Raw genomic sequence first — 16,155 nt, 5'->3', positions numbered from 1 at the left:
TCACTGTGTCCAGGCTCACGGTGATTTATGGTTAAGAGCCTGACACGCGAGGCCATGTTAAGACCCTTTTCATTTTAACGGGCCCTTCAGGGACAGACGCCGCTCTCCACCAGTCTCTTCGTCTCTCTTTCATGGTGTTTATCGACCACTTTCTTTGTCTATATCTTCATCTCAGTCTCTCTTCATCATCAGACTCCCTCAGTCACTTTTCCCTAGTTCATTTCTCAGGTTAACTCTAAATTAGAACAAGGTCACCTTCTGTATTTCTGCAGAGTAGATGACAGAACACCTACCTTTTCACCATCTTAAATTATACTTAAAGGTGCAGTATGTATGTTTAAATAATTTTTTTGGTAAATTTTCTTCACATTGCGTCAGATATCATAAATTATAAGCTCTAAGAAATAAATCTGGTCTCTCGGACTGCCCCAGACCCAGCCGCCCCAAAATTTCACTGCGCCTGAATCTTAACAAACAATCAGGATAGCTCTCTGCAAGGAGGCTTACCAACCAGCTGTCAATCACGTTACCTGTTTTTTCAAAATCAAGCTCTCTCTCGCTGTCTTCTCCAAACTTACATACTGCACCTTTAACTCAGGTTTCTGAAGGCAGCCTCAGACACAGTTCAGCACCACGGTTCCCTCCCCAGTTTGCACTCACCAGGCAGGGGTTTGGGTGGAGGCAGTTTGGGGTTGCTGCTGGGGGTGTGGACGCTGCAGATCTTAATGAAGCCGGCCATCAACATGATGAGGGCGATGCCCATCAACAGCACTGCCCACCAGTGAGCCTGTGACATGCACACGCACACACACAGAAACAGAAACACACACACACACACACACACGCACACGCACGTACACAAAAACACAGAAAGAGCCTCAATACTGAAAACCCAAAGGACGAAGAGCTTTATCTAAAATAGAGGACAGACAGTGTAATATGAAGCTGCATAATATTCATGCCACAAATTACAATGTTCATACAAGTTACAAGGCTAAAATTAAACCGATATTATGGCCAACTTCCAAAAACAGATATTTTCACATTTCAAATTCCAATAAAAATACCCGAGGCAACAGATTCTATCGGAGGCCTGTACTGATTAGGTGAGGATCTGCATTTAAGCTTGGGGTTTGCCACTTGCCACTATCCACTCTGCGATGTTCTCGTAGAGCTCGGGGTTGAAGATGGCCTTCTTCAGCCTGGCCAGGGGCCCGTCGGCGTCCACCAGACGGCACTTCATGAACACGTCGCAGTAGCCCTTAAAGTCGTTGCAGGGGGACCCGGGCTGCAGGGTGGTGACTTTCTTGTTGAAGAACTGTGCCCACTTCTCCGAGCCTGTGCTGCTGCAGGTGTTGGGCTTCACTGGGGGGGGGGGGGGGAGGGGGGGGGGTACAGGTACACACAGGGCTGTCACTCAAACAAGCTCTCACTTCCTGTTGCTTTTATTACAGACTGTACCATTCTCTCTTTCCCTCTAGAGTACTTTTTACTTGGAGCTATATGTCTGTACAAATCTTTCACCACAGTACTCCTACTTTAAGCTCCTCTATGTCTCTGCTTCCTTTTGGAAGGGTTCAATGTTTAAAAAAGCAACAACCAGGTGTTACTCTGGTACTTGAAACCCACAGCTTCACATGAAAATGCCTCATCACACAGGAATCTTGGCCATCTGGAGTCCGAGCCTGTGTGTGAAAGACGGCAGGACCACGAGGCAGGTGCAGCGTGGGGTACATAGTGAGGTGTAGTGTGAGGTGTATTGTGAAGTGTAGTGTGGGGTGCAGTGTGGGGTGTAGTGTAAGGTTTATTGTGAGGTGTAGTGTAAGGTGCAGTGTGGGGTGTAGTGTGAGGTGTAGTGTAAGGTGCAGTGTGGGGTGTAGTGTGAGGTGTATTGTGAGGTGTAGTGTAAGGTGTAGTGTGAGGTGTAGTGTAAGGTGCAGTGTGGGGTAGTGTAGGTGAGTGTGAGGTGTAGTGTAGGTGATGTGAGGGTGCAGTGTGGGTGTAGTGTGAGGTGTAGTGTAGTGTAGTGTGGGCAGTGTGGGGTGCAGTGAGGTGAGTGTATGTGTGGTAGTGACTCATTCATGCAGCACGTGGCACAGCTGGTTATCTTGACAGTGGAGGTGCAACTCCAACATATCTACGATGGAGCCGAGAGCTGCAGTGTGAGGAGAGTAGTGTGGGTGTATGTGTGCTCTCAGTCCTCAGGACAGTGGGAGCTACAGTGTGAGCATGTAGTACGTAAACGCACCGTGGGGTAGCTGAGTGTTGAATTAATTGTCACGTGAGTTAAACCGTCACTGATGGGGTGTAAGTGTAGAACTCTCAGTAATCAAGGTTCGCAGAAAGGGCAGTGTGAGGTGTATTGTGTGTAGTGTAAGGTGCAGTGTGGGGTGTAGTGTGAGGTGTAGTGTAAGGTGCAGTGTGGGGTGCAGTGTGAGGTGTAGTGTGAGGTGTAGTGTAAGGTGCAGTGTGGGGTGCAGTGTGGGGTGCAGTGTGGGGTGTAGTGTAAGGTGCAGTGTGGGGTGCAGTGTGGGGTGCAGTGTGAGGTGTAGTGTAAGGTGCAGTGTGGGGTGCAGTGTGGGGTGTAGTGTAAGGTGCAGTGTGGGGTGTAGTGTGGGGTGCAGTGTGGGGTGCAGTGTGGGGTGTAGTGTGGGGTGTAGTGTGGGGTGTAGTGTAGTGAGGGTAGTCAGACTCACTCCTCTCCATGCAGCACACGTGGCACAGCTCGGTTTCATCCTTGCCATCCAAGCTGGCGCAGGTGCACACCTCCAAACCATACTTCTCACAGATGGAGCCAGAGCAGCCCTGTCAGGAGAGAGAGAGAGAGATAAAGATAAAGGGGTGACCTGTACTCGACACACCATGTTCACCACCGCCCTCTGCACAGTCACTCAGACACACACGTGGACGCCACACGCACACGCGTGTGCACGCACTCACCCAAGCACGTACGTACACACACGCACACACACACACACGGGAGGTAAGCTGCAGCCCTGCTCCTGACACATCCTCACCATCTGTCCACACGCACACGCACACACACACACGCTCACACCCCCATACGCATCCGGGGTTTGGACAGCTGTCTCCAAAACTCTCATTACATCAATATCCCTGCTGCCTTCCGCCCCCACACACACGCACACAGGCACAAACCCGCACACAGACACACACAGCAATTAAATCAAACCAAAACAAACCTTCCTGGATTACCCCACCACTGTATCAGAATGTAGCCAGGTCTACTGACCTTAGACACACAATAGGAGAACTAAGAGGTTCTAGCCTATGAAAATGAGCCTCATCAAGACTCACCATAGCTGGAGAATCACCATATAACACACACCCCAACCCCAATCAAACACACCCCTATACACACAGCACCCAACCCCACACTCAGAACACACACCCCTATACACACAGCACCCAAACCCCACACTCAGAAACACACCCCTATAACACACAGCACCCAACCCCACACTCAGAAACACACCCATATAACACACAGCACCCAAACCCCACACTCACAAACACACCCATATAACACACAGCACCCAAACCCACACTCAGAAACACACCCTATAACACACAGCACCCACCCCACACTCAGAAACACACCCCTATAACACACAGCACCCAAACCCCACACTCAGAAACACACCCATATAACACACAGCACCCAAACCCCACACTCAGAAACACACCCATATAACACACAGCACCCAAACCCCACACTCAGAAACACACCCCTATAACACACAGCACCCAAACCCCACACTCAGAAACACACCCATATAACACACAACACCCACCCCATTGAGGCAGACTTGCGTCTCTCCGTGGCAGGCTGTGAAGTTGGCTTTGGGCTCGGAGGAGGGGCAATGGGGTTGGGCTCCGTTGCACATGCCCTGGTGGGCGCACTCCGACTCCTCCCGGCACTTCTCGTTCCGGGTCTTGAAGCCGCAGTCCCTGGTACAGCAGGGGCCCTGGCTGGGGCTGTGTGTGGGGGGAGAGAGTCGGTTACGCCAGTGCCTGTGCGGAACATGCCGGAACATGCCTGCTCCATGTGCGAACGTGGGCCGGACGCAGCACGGCTGCTTGCCTGCACAGTTTGTTGGGCCTGAGCTTGCACTTGTTGCCGTCTGCCTGGTTGGCGTCGAAGCAGCACTGGTCCCTGCACTGGTCACTGTAGCCGCAGTCACACTGCTCCCCGTCCTCCACCAAGCCGTTACCACAGATGGGCTGACCGGACTCTGAGAGAGCACACACACACGTACACACATACACACACACACACACGTACACACACACGCACACACACACACGTACACACACACGCACACACAAACACAGACATACATACACACACACACACACACACAAAAGTGTGAACTCAACTTCACACCAGTCCACTTCTAAAGCTGTTGGTTCCGCCTCACACTGCTTCACTCAGATCCTGTGACTCATGACTAGGCAACAAGCTCGATGTCAACAGACTCCATTGCACAGCACACTTTCAACCCTCACACAGTACGTATGCACATAACTGTAATATCACTGTACGACGCGGCTCACGACAGCACAAACGACACGCTCCGGGTGCTTCTGCCAACTGGGCGTCTCCGGCGTCCTGCACTTACCCACGAAGCAGCTCCCCCTCTTCTTATCCAGCACCTGGGTGATGTTGCGCACGCTGCAGATGGAGAACCTGTTGTTGTTGAGCTTGTCTCCGGACGTGGCCCTGGCGTACATGATGTAGTTCCCCCTCTCCTTCAGGTCCTGGCTTTTGGACTCCCCTGGGGTGCACTCTGTCCCCGAGTCGTGCTGGGGTGAGTGGAGGGGGGTAAATTAAATAATAATGAGGTGAATGGGGAGGGGAGGGGGGTGGGGGGATGGGGGGGTGGGCGTTCTGCTTCCTGTCCAGCTGTCCAAGTAACAGAGCCAGACTGCTGCTTCACTCTGCCTTCCCTTCACATTAAGCAAGAGCCCGGATGCAAATCTGTTTCCTGACAACCATCACTGGCTAATAGCAAAAAGCTAATGCTAACCAGAAGAAAGTGCATGATCTGAGATGGCCATCAGAACTATTCAGAACAATTAGAGATTCTGGTTATAATGTTGTCATAAGCTGTGTTAAATGCACACAACAAAAATAAAATAAGGGTCAGAATGGCACATGGCTCAATCATACTTACAATACATAACTGAATATTTAATAACTGAAGTTCACAAATCACTGACTCCTTATTATTCATTATTCCATTTCTTATTGATAAGCAAAAACACTGCTCTTTAATATTCATGAGGCAGAGCCAGGGACCCTCCTTCACGTAATTTACTGACATCATTCGTGTCTTTGTCTGAAAGCTTAAGAGTATACAAATCTCTGTGCAGTCGCTGTTTACGCAACAAGAACAGGAGCTTCAAATTCCACTTAAGGGAAAACCAGGGTTTGAGTGTTCAAATGCTCTCTATCGTGGGACTCACAGAACATTCAAATATCAAACGATCGGAGATACGCATTCCCCCACAACGGAGCCGCGGGTTTTCCCCGAGTCATCAGCACCAATTCCCAGGATCCTCTGCGTGCGTCCGAAGCGCGGGCGCACCAGACCCCAGCACTCACCGGAGAGCCGAAGTTGTGGCCGACCTCGTGGGCGAAGGTGATGTGGGAGACTTTGGGGGGCACGTGGGAGGCGTAGTTCTGCACGGTGATGATGCCGGTGTTGAGGGACTTCTTCTTCCCGTCCGAGTACAGCTTGCTCTTCTCGCAGATCCCCCCGGAGCTTCCTGCGGGCACACGGGCGAGAGTGCCCCATCGTTACCGAGGGACCGTCTTAAGATGGAAAGTATAACAGGGCTCAACCAGAGGGAAATTCAGGGGGCAAGCTTCCGTGGAAGCTTCTGGAGCACCGTGTGCTTGTTCAGATTCTGCTTACATTAGTGACCCATTTTTTTTAAATTTTATTTTATTTTTTGGGTTTTTTATTAGACAGAACAGTGTAGAGAGACAGGAAGAACAGGGGAAGAGACAGGGAGAGACGTGCGACAAATGTCGCGCGGTTGGACTCGAACCATGAGCATCGCGGCTTGCAATGAGCACGTGGATAGTGCTCTACAGGCTATGCCACGAGACAGCCCCATTTGTGACCCATTTTTAAATCCTCGATTTGGAATACCCAATCGCAACTCTAGGGCAATGACATCATAAACTGTGGAGTGGGAAGACAAGCAGGTGCGCTTTCCGAATCGTGCTAACGATGAGGTCGTGCTAATGTTTTTTTTTTTTGGTCCTCGGTTTCTACGCCAGGCCGTGAGAAATGAGACCGGGTCAGGCCAGGACAGGACAGGGAAGGGAAGGACAAAAGAAAGTTCCGGGCCACTGCTCGCTCCCTCAGCCATTCAGGAGTGTGTGGGAGGAGCCAGGTGGTGCCCCATGCTAAGCGCTCCCTGGATACGCGATGCGGGTAATGAGAAACAGACTGAGCGCAGCGGAGGGTGCAGAGAGGAGGCGTCTTCACCCCGCACACCCGCCCGCCCGCCCGCTCGCTCGCTCCAACTCGGAAGATGGACAGCTAGCTACACCGATCTAACGTTTCATTTGACTTGCAAAAGAAAAAGAAAAAAAAAAAGAAAGAGTGAGTCAGAAGTGGAGAGAGGAGCAGTGGCACAGAGGAACTTGGCTGAGTTCAGACGAGGCTCTCTCTCTCTCTCTCTCTCTCACTCGCTCCCTGCTCTCTCTCTCTATCTCACTCACTCCCGGTATTCTCTCTCTCTCACTCGCTCCCTGCTCTCTCCCTCTCTCGGGCTTCCACTGGCAGAATGCCGCTAGGCCGCAGGGTCCTCAGTTCTGGCTCTGCGGAGCGTTCAAACTCCATGCGGACAGAATCAGGGATTTCACCTTCTCAGAAACATCACACTCTCCCCTCTTTTGTGCTCACGGGCTAAGAGACCATCCCAGAATCCAATTGGGGAGGTGGGTGTACACCTAATTTGGCCTGGCTGAGAGCCTAGTCAGCACCATCGGGGGACTGGTACCGTGGTCCTGTCCAAACTTGCAGTCATGGGAGAACACTGAAGAGCTCCAGCCCGCTGCGGGTCATATTAACGCTCTGCTTCGTGAGAAGGAAAACCACCCTTCTACACTTACAGGAACCAATGAATCAGCACATTTCACACGAGCGAGGCAGCAGAGCTAATAGTGCCTTTAATCCCGCCATCAATCAGGGCCAAACGGCGCCCGTGCCAAAGAGAGAGCAGATGGCGCGCCCGCACGCGCCAGTGTGCCAGTCACCCCCCCGGCGCATTAAGGTACGACTCTCGCTAAAGCGCCCGCCAGCGAGCGTCCGTTCCGCGCTCCACCCGACAGCGCAGGTGCGGAACGGACCCCCCTGCGCTCCGGTGCGGAATGGACCCCCCTGCGCTCCGGTGCGGAATGGACCCCCCTGCGCTCCGGTGCGGAATGGACCCCCCTGCGCTCCGGTGTGGAATGGACCCCCCTGCGCTCCGTGGAATGGACCCCCCTGCGCCCGGTGTGAAGGACCCCCTGGCTCCGCGAATGGACCCCCCGCGCGGTGGAAGACCCTGCGTCCGTTGAAGGACCCCCTGCGCTCCGGTGGGAATGGACCCCCTGCGCTCCGGTGCGGAATGGACCCCCCTGCGCTCCGGTGCGGAATGGACCCCCCTGCGCTCCGGTGTGGAATGGACCCCCCTGCGCTCCGGTGTGGAATGGACCCCCCCCTGCGCTCCGGTGTGGAATGGACCCCCCTGCGCTCCGGTGTGGAATGGACCCCCCCTGCGCTCCGGTGCCGGCGGCAACGGGCCGGATCCGATAAGGAGACCGTTACCGGGGGCCCGACCGGAGGACCCCCCCCGGCGCCCCAGCTTAGCGCTCGGTTCCGGTAAACGTCACGGGGAGGTTTTTTCCCCAAACGCATCACGCGCGGGATCGGGGAGAGAGGGGAAACCTGGAGGATCGATGCGCGGCGCTGTAAGAACACTGCTAATTTGCTCGCATCGATCTCCGCGCCGCTCGCTTTTCCGGAGCCCGCCCGGGTCCCTGCACTCAATTAAACCCCCCGGCCTAAAATTAGCCCCGGACCGCGCGGTCGGGACGCGGCGATGAGGAGAGGGCCGCCGGCCTCGTTTGGACGAAACGGGAGGGCCGTTCGGCGAGGAGGAGGAGGGGCCGGAGCTCGGGGCCCCGGCGGGCTGTGTAAGAGCAGGCTTCGGGGCCCGCTTAGGCCTCGGGCCTCTGGCGATGTAGCGCAGCTCTGTTTTGGCCGAGCCGCCCCAGCGGAGGCACACACCGAGGTGAAGCGGTGTTGTCCGTCGGCACACACACGCCCTGCCGAAGGAAAGACTGCAGTGAGCGCGGAACATCGTTATTTTGTTTGCGTGTGAGTAATTCGTGAGCGAGGTCGTCTCCGTCGCCGCGCAGGCTGGCACAGCCCTTTGGGTTCACCGTCCCATTGATCCCGTCCTCGGCTAACCACCGAGCGGGCCGCGCGGGCGACTTCTGAGGAGCGCTAACAGAGAAGCGCCGCTCGGCGATACTGCGCGCGTACATTTCTCTCCCGACTCCCTCCCTCCCTCCCTCCCTCCCTCGTTTCAAGCGCGTTCAGGAACGGAAGCTGCATTAATGGGGTCCTGGTCTATGCTGCAGGCGGGGGGGGGGGCGGGGGGAATGCGGCAGGGACGTCGGGTTCGCTCGAGGACGAGCGACGGAGGTAAAAAACGTGACGCCGTAAGCGCTGATCTTAGCGCGCGTGCATTAAGCCGAAACTGCGGGTGACCGGGCACTCGCTAAACACAGTCCCCACAAGCGCTGGGACTTTCTCAGGCATTCTCAGCCGCACATTACAATGGGAGGGCTGTGAGAGAAAGGCCAATAAGAGGGTCATGTTCCAGGGTTAATGGAAATACAGTGGGGTGCGATGCTGATATTTATCAGACCGCAAACAGTGGAACCGAAGACACTCCCACTACTACAGACTAATTTACGTAAGGAGGAAGGGCAATAACCCAGCGAAACCAAATAGTCTACTGAGCATTTCAAATCAAAAACGAGTCAGCAGCTGAGGATACTGCCGTTTTCCACGCCTGAGAGCAGTTTCAGCTCTACAGCTCTACAGCGTTCCCAAACTGCGTGTGACCCGCTACTGGCTCTTCAGAGGGGTCGAGGGGCAAGTGCAAATGCATGTCTTTTGATCCGCACTTCATTTACGTGTGTGAACATACGTCAGGCTACATTTATTTTTAAAAAGCGCAGGTGCCAAAAAAATGCATTCACTCATTAAGTGTATCTTGGGTTTGGAAAGTTCCGGTAGCGGTCTGGAGCCACAGTAAGGGGGGAAAGGCGACGGATTTTTTTGGCCTCGGGGGCGGCCAGGGGTTTTGGTACCTGCAGCGGCCCCCACCCAGGCCAGCCCCAGCACGCCGTCATCGAAGTCCCTGTCTGTGAAGACGTAGGCCAGGCAGTAGTCGTCGTGGTTCTGCTCCGAGTTCAGCTCCAGGAACTTCTCCACCCCGATGTTGGCGAAGCGGAAAGGGTTAGACTTGTCCCTCTCGTCGCTCGTCGTGTTGATCTGGAAACAAAGGAAGAAGGGACCGCAGGAATGAAGAAACAAAAGGAACGAGGTAAATAAGGTAGCACACATCTGGGGACTGAGCAGAACTGAGGTATGGAGAACAGAGCAAAGAGTGAGAGCAGAGTGGGGTGGAGTAATAATGATATAGGTGTCACTGAGGACTGAGGAATCGCACCTCAGGCAAGACTCACGCATCTACGTTTCTTTGTTGTTTGCAAAAGGACTCTGGCCACAAAAAGAAGCCAGACAGAGAAATGATTCCAATTAAAACCCAGCCGGTTACCAACTCCAATAGACACCCCTCTTCAGAAGAGAAATAAATTGAATTCTGAGAAAACTCAGAGCTACCAAAGTAAAAAGGCACCAGGCAGTCACTGGGAGGATTCATGCATTTCATCAGTTTTTTCAGTAGCGCAGCATACTTGCAGATGGAAAGGAAGTCTCTCCAGTTCCATCTCTTCTTCTTTTTCTCTTTCTCTCACACACAAACACACACACACACAGACACACACACACACTCACCCGGATCCTCTTCACCATGAAGCTGATGTTGCGGATGCCCTGGAAGTCTGTGGTCTGGTAGATGGAGTCGATGGCTTTCACGTGGCTGGAAATCTGGAACGACGGGAGGGGAAAAAAGCTCACAGGTTATATATATATATATATATATACAGCTATAAAACCCCTAAACGCATAAAGACGTCCCACCGCCTCCACGGATCATTAAAAAAAGGCAATATACGCAGCGCAAAAAAAAAAACACCTGCCTGTTGATCTTTTAATGAAGTCCTAACGAAACGGGAGGAGAATAAAAATACACTTCTTATTCAGCAGGCAATAATGAACTAGCTTATTCCTCGGGTTCTGCGGGGACAGATATCCCAGGAGCGGCTCTTTCTTTTCGGGTTCTCATTAATCACCTCTGCGGCTCCAGAGCCAGGCCTGGCACCAGGCCCGCTCCTCTCCGGCGCTCACACAAAGGCCTCCCCATCTCCCGGCCTGCTCCCCGTCCTCCTCGCCGCCACAGCCCCTATAACTCCAATTATCCCGCTGCTCCCCCAGCAATTACAATCAGCCCAGGCGTCGCCAATGGAGACGGCTGATTCACGAGCGCCGTGGCGGGGGGGGTGGGGGGAAGGGGGAGAGTCACACGGGCTGAAGCCGCAAATTACGCTGGGCCGGAGCGCACCTGGATCACCAGCGACCGTCATCCTGAACTCCTCCTACACATCAGCGGCGCGAAATCGCCGGAGGCGGCCTCCGAGTGCGGCACATGCTCGTTACCGCCGCCACTGCGGCGATCATTAGCCCCCCCGCCTCCTCTCTGTCATCCCCTGCTGGGAAAGTCGACGTTCGTTCGGCCGCTCTACGTGTGTGGGCCTCGCTGGCCTTCGGTCCGCGCTTGGCGTCGCCGCTCGCTGAACTTCGCCCGCTTCTGCTGAGCCCAGCGATTCCCTCGCTCTCTGATTTATTAGTCATCAAAGCCCAAAGACAACAGAGCGTATCCCAGGGAGACACATCCAGTCCACAGCGAGAGCTAATGTGCATACCCTCATAGGATACTTTTCATTTAATGGAGACTGGGCTTTATTTTCTCTGACCTGCGTGCGAGTGCGGCTCGGTTGTGAGCGGTACCTGTGCGATGACCGCCTCTCTGGTCCCGTAGTATTTGAAGAAGAGGTGGTCCGTCTGGATGAAGAGCTGGCACGTGTTCTTCTCCACCTGGGCCGCTCGCCGCTTCCTCAGAAGCACCGGCCCGTCGGACGGCTCCTCCTCCTCCACCACCACCTCATTGGTCTCCTGTGAGGATGTTAAACTGGATTTAAGGTGTTTGATTTTGAGTGTGAACACACCAAATTTTACCATGAAACTCTTGTCAAACTTACAGGGGCAATTAAAGCACAAGTAGGTTAATTGGTAGCAATCACAAAAACAGCTGCTGTGAGAGAAATCCAGCACCATACACTGTTCCTCCTACCCTCAGATTTTGAGTACTAAAACCAGGAATTTGGCCCAAGTTCTTGGTCATCGTCCTAGACACGGCAAGCTGCCTCTCAGTGCTGACATTTTTAGTGTAGCTAGGCCAATATGTAGTCCCGCAATCCAGTTTCCCGAAGAGGTGTAGTTAGAAATGTTGATGCACATGCATGACAATGTATGTATAAAAACAGGGGAGGTGGGGGGTGTGTCTCTTTCTTTGTGGGCGGACCCTACTGCAGCTTTAAAAGAGGAAAATCAAGGGCTAAAGAAACGTTGTGTGCGTACTGTGGGAACCAGGACAGACAGACACAGGACGAGAGGATCCTCAGGACCGCTGGGCAGAATAGACGGGAAAGCACGCCCGTAATCATCTGATCACGGTTAACCCAACGTTCTCCACGGCGGCGTGAAACTGCGAGCGCGACCGATCTGAGGAAGATTAGCTCTACTCCAGCTGTTATTTAGAACTTACACTGCGACACGCCAACAGAGTGGGTAATCATCCGTGGAAAGGCACCAGAGGAACACGCAATACTACAAACAAGTTTTATTATCACCAGCTTCATTAATTTACCTCGGCGGAGAGGCGTGAGGGAATTCCATTTACTGCCTGGAGCCTTCAGCCCAACATCATCATTAAACACGTTCAGCGCGGCGGAGGAGAGCCCGTGAATCACCGGCTTCAACAACGGCACGGGGAGCCGCAGTCCGTCAGCGTCGGCGCGCGGAGCAGGTGACATCCCCATAGCAACCTCCGGACGGCTGTGTTTACTGGCGCGTTAACCGTGCGAGGAACACGGCCCCCCAAACAAAATTCATTTTATGGCGGTGACATTTCAGGGTGGGTTTGGTTGAGGCGTGAGTAGATTTCCGAGCGGGGCAGAAAGCGGGAAACAAAGGACGAACACATAGCCAAGCCAGGACAGGGAAAAGGTTCCATTAGACAGGCAAGATGACCTTGACCACACCATTGACCATGACAATGGAATGCTAACTTCATGTCTTCTAATCTAGTGAAAACCCGTTAGCATGGAAGCCCTGTTCGATGAAACAAATCAATTCACCTGTTCCCTTAAAAAAAACTCTAAAAGTGTTTTTATCAGGACAAAGCTTTACCTGCCTCGTGAAAAAATAATACACTCAGCATACTTGATATAAACTTTAATTATACTTAAATATACAAAAATTCTTACGTATAAAATAGTATACTTCAGGTTTACTTCCACATTATATTTTTTCCCACATGGGGAAGTGCACTAATGGGTAAGGAACTGGTCTTGTAACCTAAAGGTTGCTGGTTCGATTCCCGCGACACTGCCGTTGTACCCTTGAGCAAGGTACAACGTACAACCAGCATTGCTTCAGGATATATCCAGCTGCATAAATGTAAATGCTTCTACTTAATGCCTGCAATGTAACGTGTGCTGACGATGACACAAAAACACGTGTCTGTGAGCTGAGAACAGAGCACAGTACAGTTGTGTTCACTTGTTCCCGGTAACAGATTTTTCTGTGTTTAACCGTCTTTATCTCAATTTCCTTTTCTCCCAGACATCTTCCTCAACCCAGTCCTGGGAGTAAGATACAGATCGGCCCACGGGCCCAGGCTGGGAGACGCGACGACGCTTCCTCTGTTTACTGAAGGGAGACCACATCCGTCAAGCCGTGGGATTGACAGGCCTCCCCTGTCGGAGGAGCGCGGCGTTCGAGGGGTTTGAATTTCAGAAACGGAAACATCAGAAACGCGCCCGGGTCCCCAGGAACGCGGCTCGGCTTTCATGCGGCGGCGGAGCGCGGGAAACAAAGCGGTGAACCTGAGGGCGGGCGGCTGTTCTGAGCCAGGAACAGAACCAGCTGCGCGTGGAAGCTAAACGTGCGTGGGAGTCTGCCTGCGCCCCCTCTGACTGGGGCTGTCACAGAGTCAGAGATGCACATGGTCTCAGCGGAGTGTCCCCTGATGCTCAGCTTCCACAGTGTCTGTGTGTGTGTGTGTGTGAAGTCTGTGTGTGTGTGTGTGTGTGTGTGTATAGTATGGGTGTGTGTGTGTATAGCCAGTGTGTGTGTGTGTGTGTGTGAGTAGTCTGTGTGTGTGCATCTGTAGTAAGAGTGTGTGTGTGTGTGTCTAGTGTGTGTGTGTGAGTAGTCTGTGTGTGTGTGTGTGTGTGCGTAGTCAGTGTGTGTGTGTGTGTGTGTGTGTGTGAGTAGTCTGCGTGTGTGTGTGGTGGTGGTAGTGTGTGTGTGTGTGTGTGTGTGTGTAGTAGTGTGTGTGTGGTGTGTGTGGTGTGTGTGTTGTAGTCAGTGTGTTGTGTGTGAGTAGTTGCAGTGTGTGTGTGTGTGTGTGGTGTTGTGTGTGTGGTAGTGTGTGTGTGTGTGTGGTAGTCTGTGTGTGTGGTGTGTGTGTGTGTGTGATAGTCTGTGTGTGTGTGTGTGAGTAGTCTGTATGTGTGGTAGTGGTGTGTGTGTGTGTGTGTGGTGTGTGTGTGTGAGTAGTCTGGTGTGTGGTAGTCGTGTGTGTGTGTGTGTGGTAGTCGTGTGTGTGTGTGTGTGGAGTAGTCTGCGTGTGTGCGTAGTCTGTGTGTGTGTGTGTGTGTGTGAGTAGTCTGCGTGTGTGTGTGTGTGTGTGAGTAGTCTGCGTGTGTGCGTAGTCTGTGTGTGTGTGTGTGTGTGTGAGTAGTCTGCGTGTGTGTGTGTGTGTGTGAGTAGTCTGCGCGTGTGTGTGTGTGTGTGTGTGTGTGTGTGTGTGTGTGTGTGTGTGTGAGTAGTCTGCGTGCAGTGACACAGTCAGACACACTCTCGGTGTGCGCGCTGCACGGCTCACCTTGGCGGGCTCCTCCACCGCAGAGGCCTGGTACTTCTTCATCCTCTCGAACACCGAGCGGTCAGCGCACCCCCCCTCCGGCCCGTACTTATGGGGATAGACTGCAAGAGACAAGGAGCGGGACAGCGTTCAAGCACACCCAGCCGTAGCCGCCGCCCCTTCCCTTCCCCCGCAACACATTTTTCTCCTTATTGATCTCTGCCCTTCGGCGCCATCTTCCCTGTCAGGAACATTTCCTCGACAGAAAAATACGGTGTCCTCGAACTGGCAAGCGGAGCCTCGCCGGTGCGGTGAGAGAGCTCCTCTTTTCAGAAGCCCTCGTGCAGCTCATTATACCCGAGGAGAGGAAGCGCTTCCTTGGGCTAGGAGGTGCGTAACGGGCCCCGGAACGAGATGAGACGGTTCTTTCATCCTTCGTCTCGCCCGTCCGTACAAAGGCGCCGCCGCCGCTAACGGCCCGGGGACTGACTGACGACGCCGATTTCCCTAATCCGCCAGGACGGGAGGCCGGCGCTGCCCCGCCTCCTCTCTCATCCCGCCGCTAATTGAAAGGAGAATCTCCAGCTCGCCCTCGGTGAGAGGCGGACAAACACGAACGCGTCCGGCACTCGGGGAGAAGGACAAGCCCCGGCCAAACGTTCTTAGAGAGCAAAGAACAAAGAGAGAGGGAGAGATGAGCAAACTGCCTGACCTGCTCCATCGCGGTCGGTTAAGGAGGGACATACTGTAGGCGATCAGCGTACAGAGCATTGTTCCAGAATTGCCACAGAAGTCTTTCAGTACGATGACTTTCTGTTTGTTTGAACGCATTTCAATATTCTTCCCGGTGCTAACGAGATTTTAAACGGATGGGGGGGGGGGGGGGACAAACCCCGCGCTGTGGAGCGTCCCGACGGCACCCGCCGTGACACGCCGCGCCTCGGAAGCTCGCGCCGCGTCCTCGGAGGGCCCCGCGGTCCGGGGGCGGGAGACAAAGGCCGTCCCTCAGCGGGAACAATGCCCCCCTGTGGCGGAGCCGAACCGCGCGACCCCGTAAGACCCGGCCCTCCGGTCGGGCTCCGCGGGAACAGACGGCCGAGTCGGGGTCGCTCGGGGTGCGGTCGCTCGGGGGCATGGTCGCTCGGGGGCACGGTGACTGGCGGGGCCGGGACGGAGGGCGCAAAATCAGCCTGGATGGCACCACCCACAATTCCACCCGAGCCTCTGCCTCCATCACAAATAGGCTCCAGGAAAGGACACACAGTTCAGCTGCTGCACCGCCACCGCAGCCCAAACGAACACACACACACTCCAGCTCCTTTCCAGCAAAGATATCCCTGGGGACACGCGCCCGGCACACAACTGGTACAGATATCGATCGCGGCAAAGGTTAGGGGAAAATAACCTGATAAAGAGATTTCTATAATTTATAGGCCAGGATGGCCTTGGGAAGGCTTAGAACATAGATCAGGCTGGGAGGCGTTCATAATCCTGATTCACGGTAGACCCAAACTGCAAAGCATTTCAATGAGCTACACGTATATTTTGCTAATTCTATCCGTATTAACATTTCCCCATGAGGCTCCCTCTGTTTCTTTTCTGGTTCATCTGGAGGTAAATTTTTTTCTTTGTTAATTTACTTGCACAATCAAGACAAGTTAAACAGAAGACATACAGAACAAAAAGAGAAAAGTGCAGGGGAGGTTAAAAAAAAACAAACAAAAAAAAAACAAATGGGCTTGCACAGAAACCTCCCCCCCCTCCGTACAGGTCAATTTGTTTTTG

At 53.5% G+C, this 16,155-nt stretch overlaps 1 protein-coding gene across 2 annotated transcripts in view; it reads right to left on the bottom strand.

Annotated features, from left to right (window-relative positions):
• LOC135255343 (disintegrin and metalloproteinase domain-containing protein 10-like) overlaps positions 1-16,155 on the bottom strand; it is a 77,984-nt gene that overhangs the window by 3,558 nt on the left and 58,271 nt on the right. The window contains exons 5-15 of one of the 2 annotated variants that reach the window (XM_064336390.1): positions 14,392-14,492; positions 11,229-11,393; positions 10,116-10,208; positions 9,407-9,590; positions 5,630-5,793; positions 4,644-4,827; positions 4,106-4,256; positions 3,816-3,999; positions 2,697-2,805; positions 1,145-1,365; positions 661-787 (exon numbers count right to left, since the gene is read on the bottom strand). In XM_064336390.1, the coding sequence (XP_064192460.1) occupies positions 661-787; positions 1,145-1,365; positions 2,697-2,805; positions 3,816-3,999; positions 4,106-4,256; positions 4,644-4,827; positions 5,630-5,793; positions 9,407-9,590; positions 10,116-10,208; positions 11,229-11,393; positions 14,392-14,492 (1,683 nt within the window). The remainder of the gene's footprint in view (positions 1-660; positions 788-1,144; positions 1,366-2,696; positions 2,806-3,815; positions 4,000-4,105; positions 4,257-4,643; positions 4,828-5,629; positions 5,794-9,406; positions 9,591-10,115; positions 10,209-11,228; positions 11,394-14,391; positions 14,493-16,155) is intronic. The other variant, XM_064336392.1, reaches the window with a different exon arrangement.

Source organism: Anguilla rostrata, chromosome 5 (genome assembly GCF_018555375.3).
Source record: "Anguilla rostrata isolate EN2019 chromosome 5, ASM1855537v3, whole genome shotgun sequence".
NCBI lineage: Eukaryota > Metazoa > Chordata > Actinopteri > Anguilliformes > Anguillidae > Anguilla > Anguilla rostrata.
Note: the sequence above shows the minus strand (reverse complement) of the source record. Positions and strands in the feature narration are given on the sequence as shown.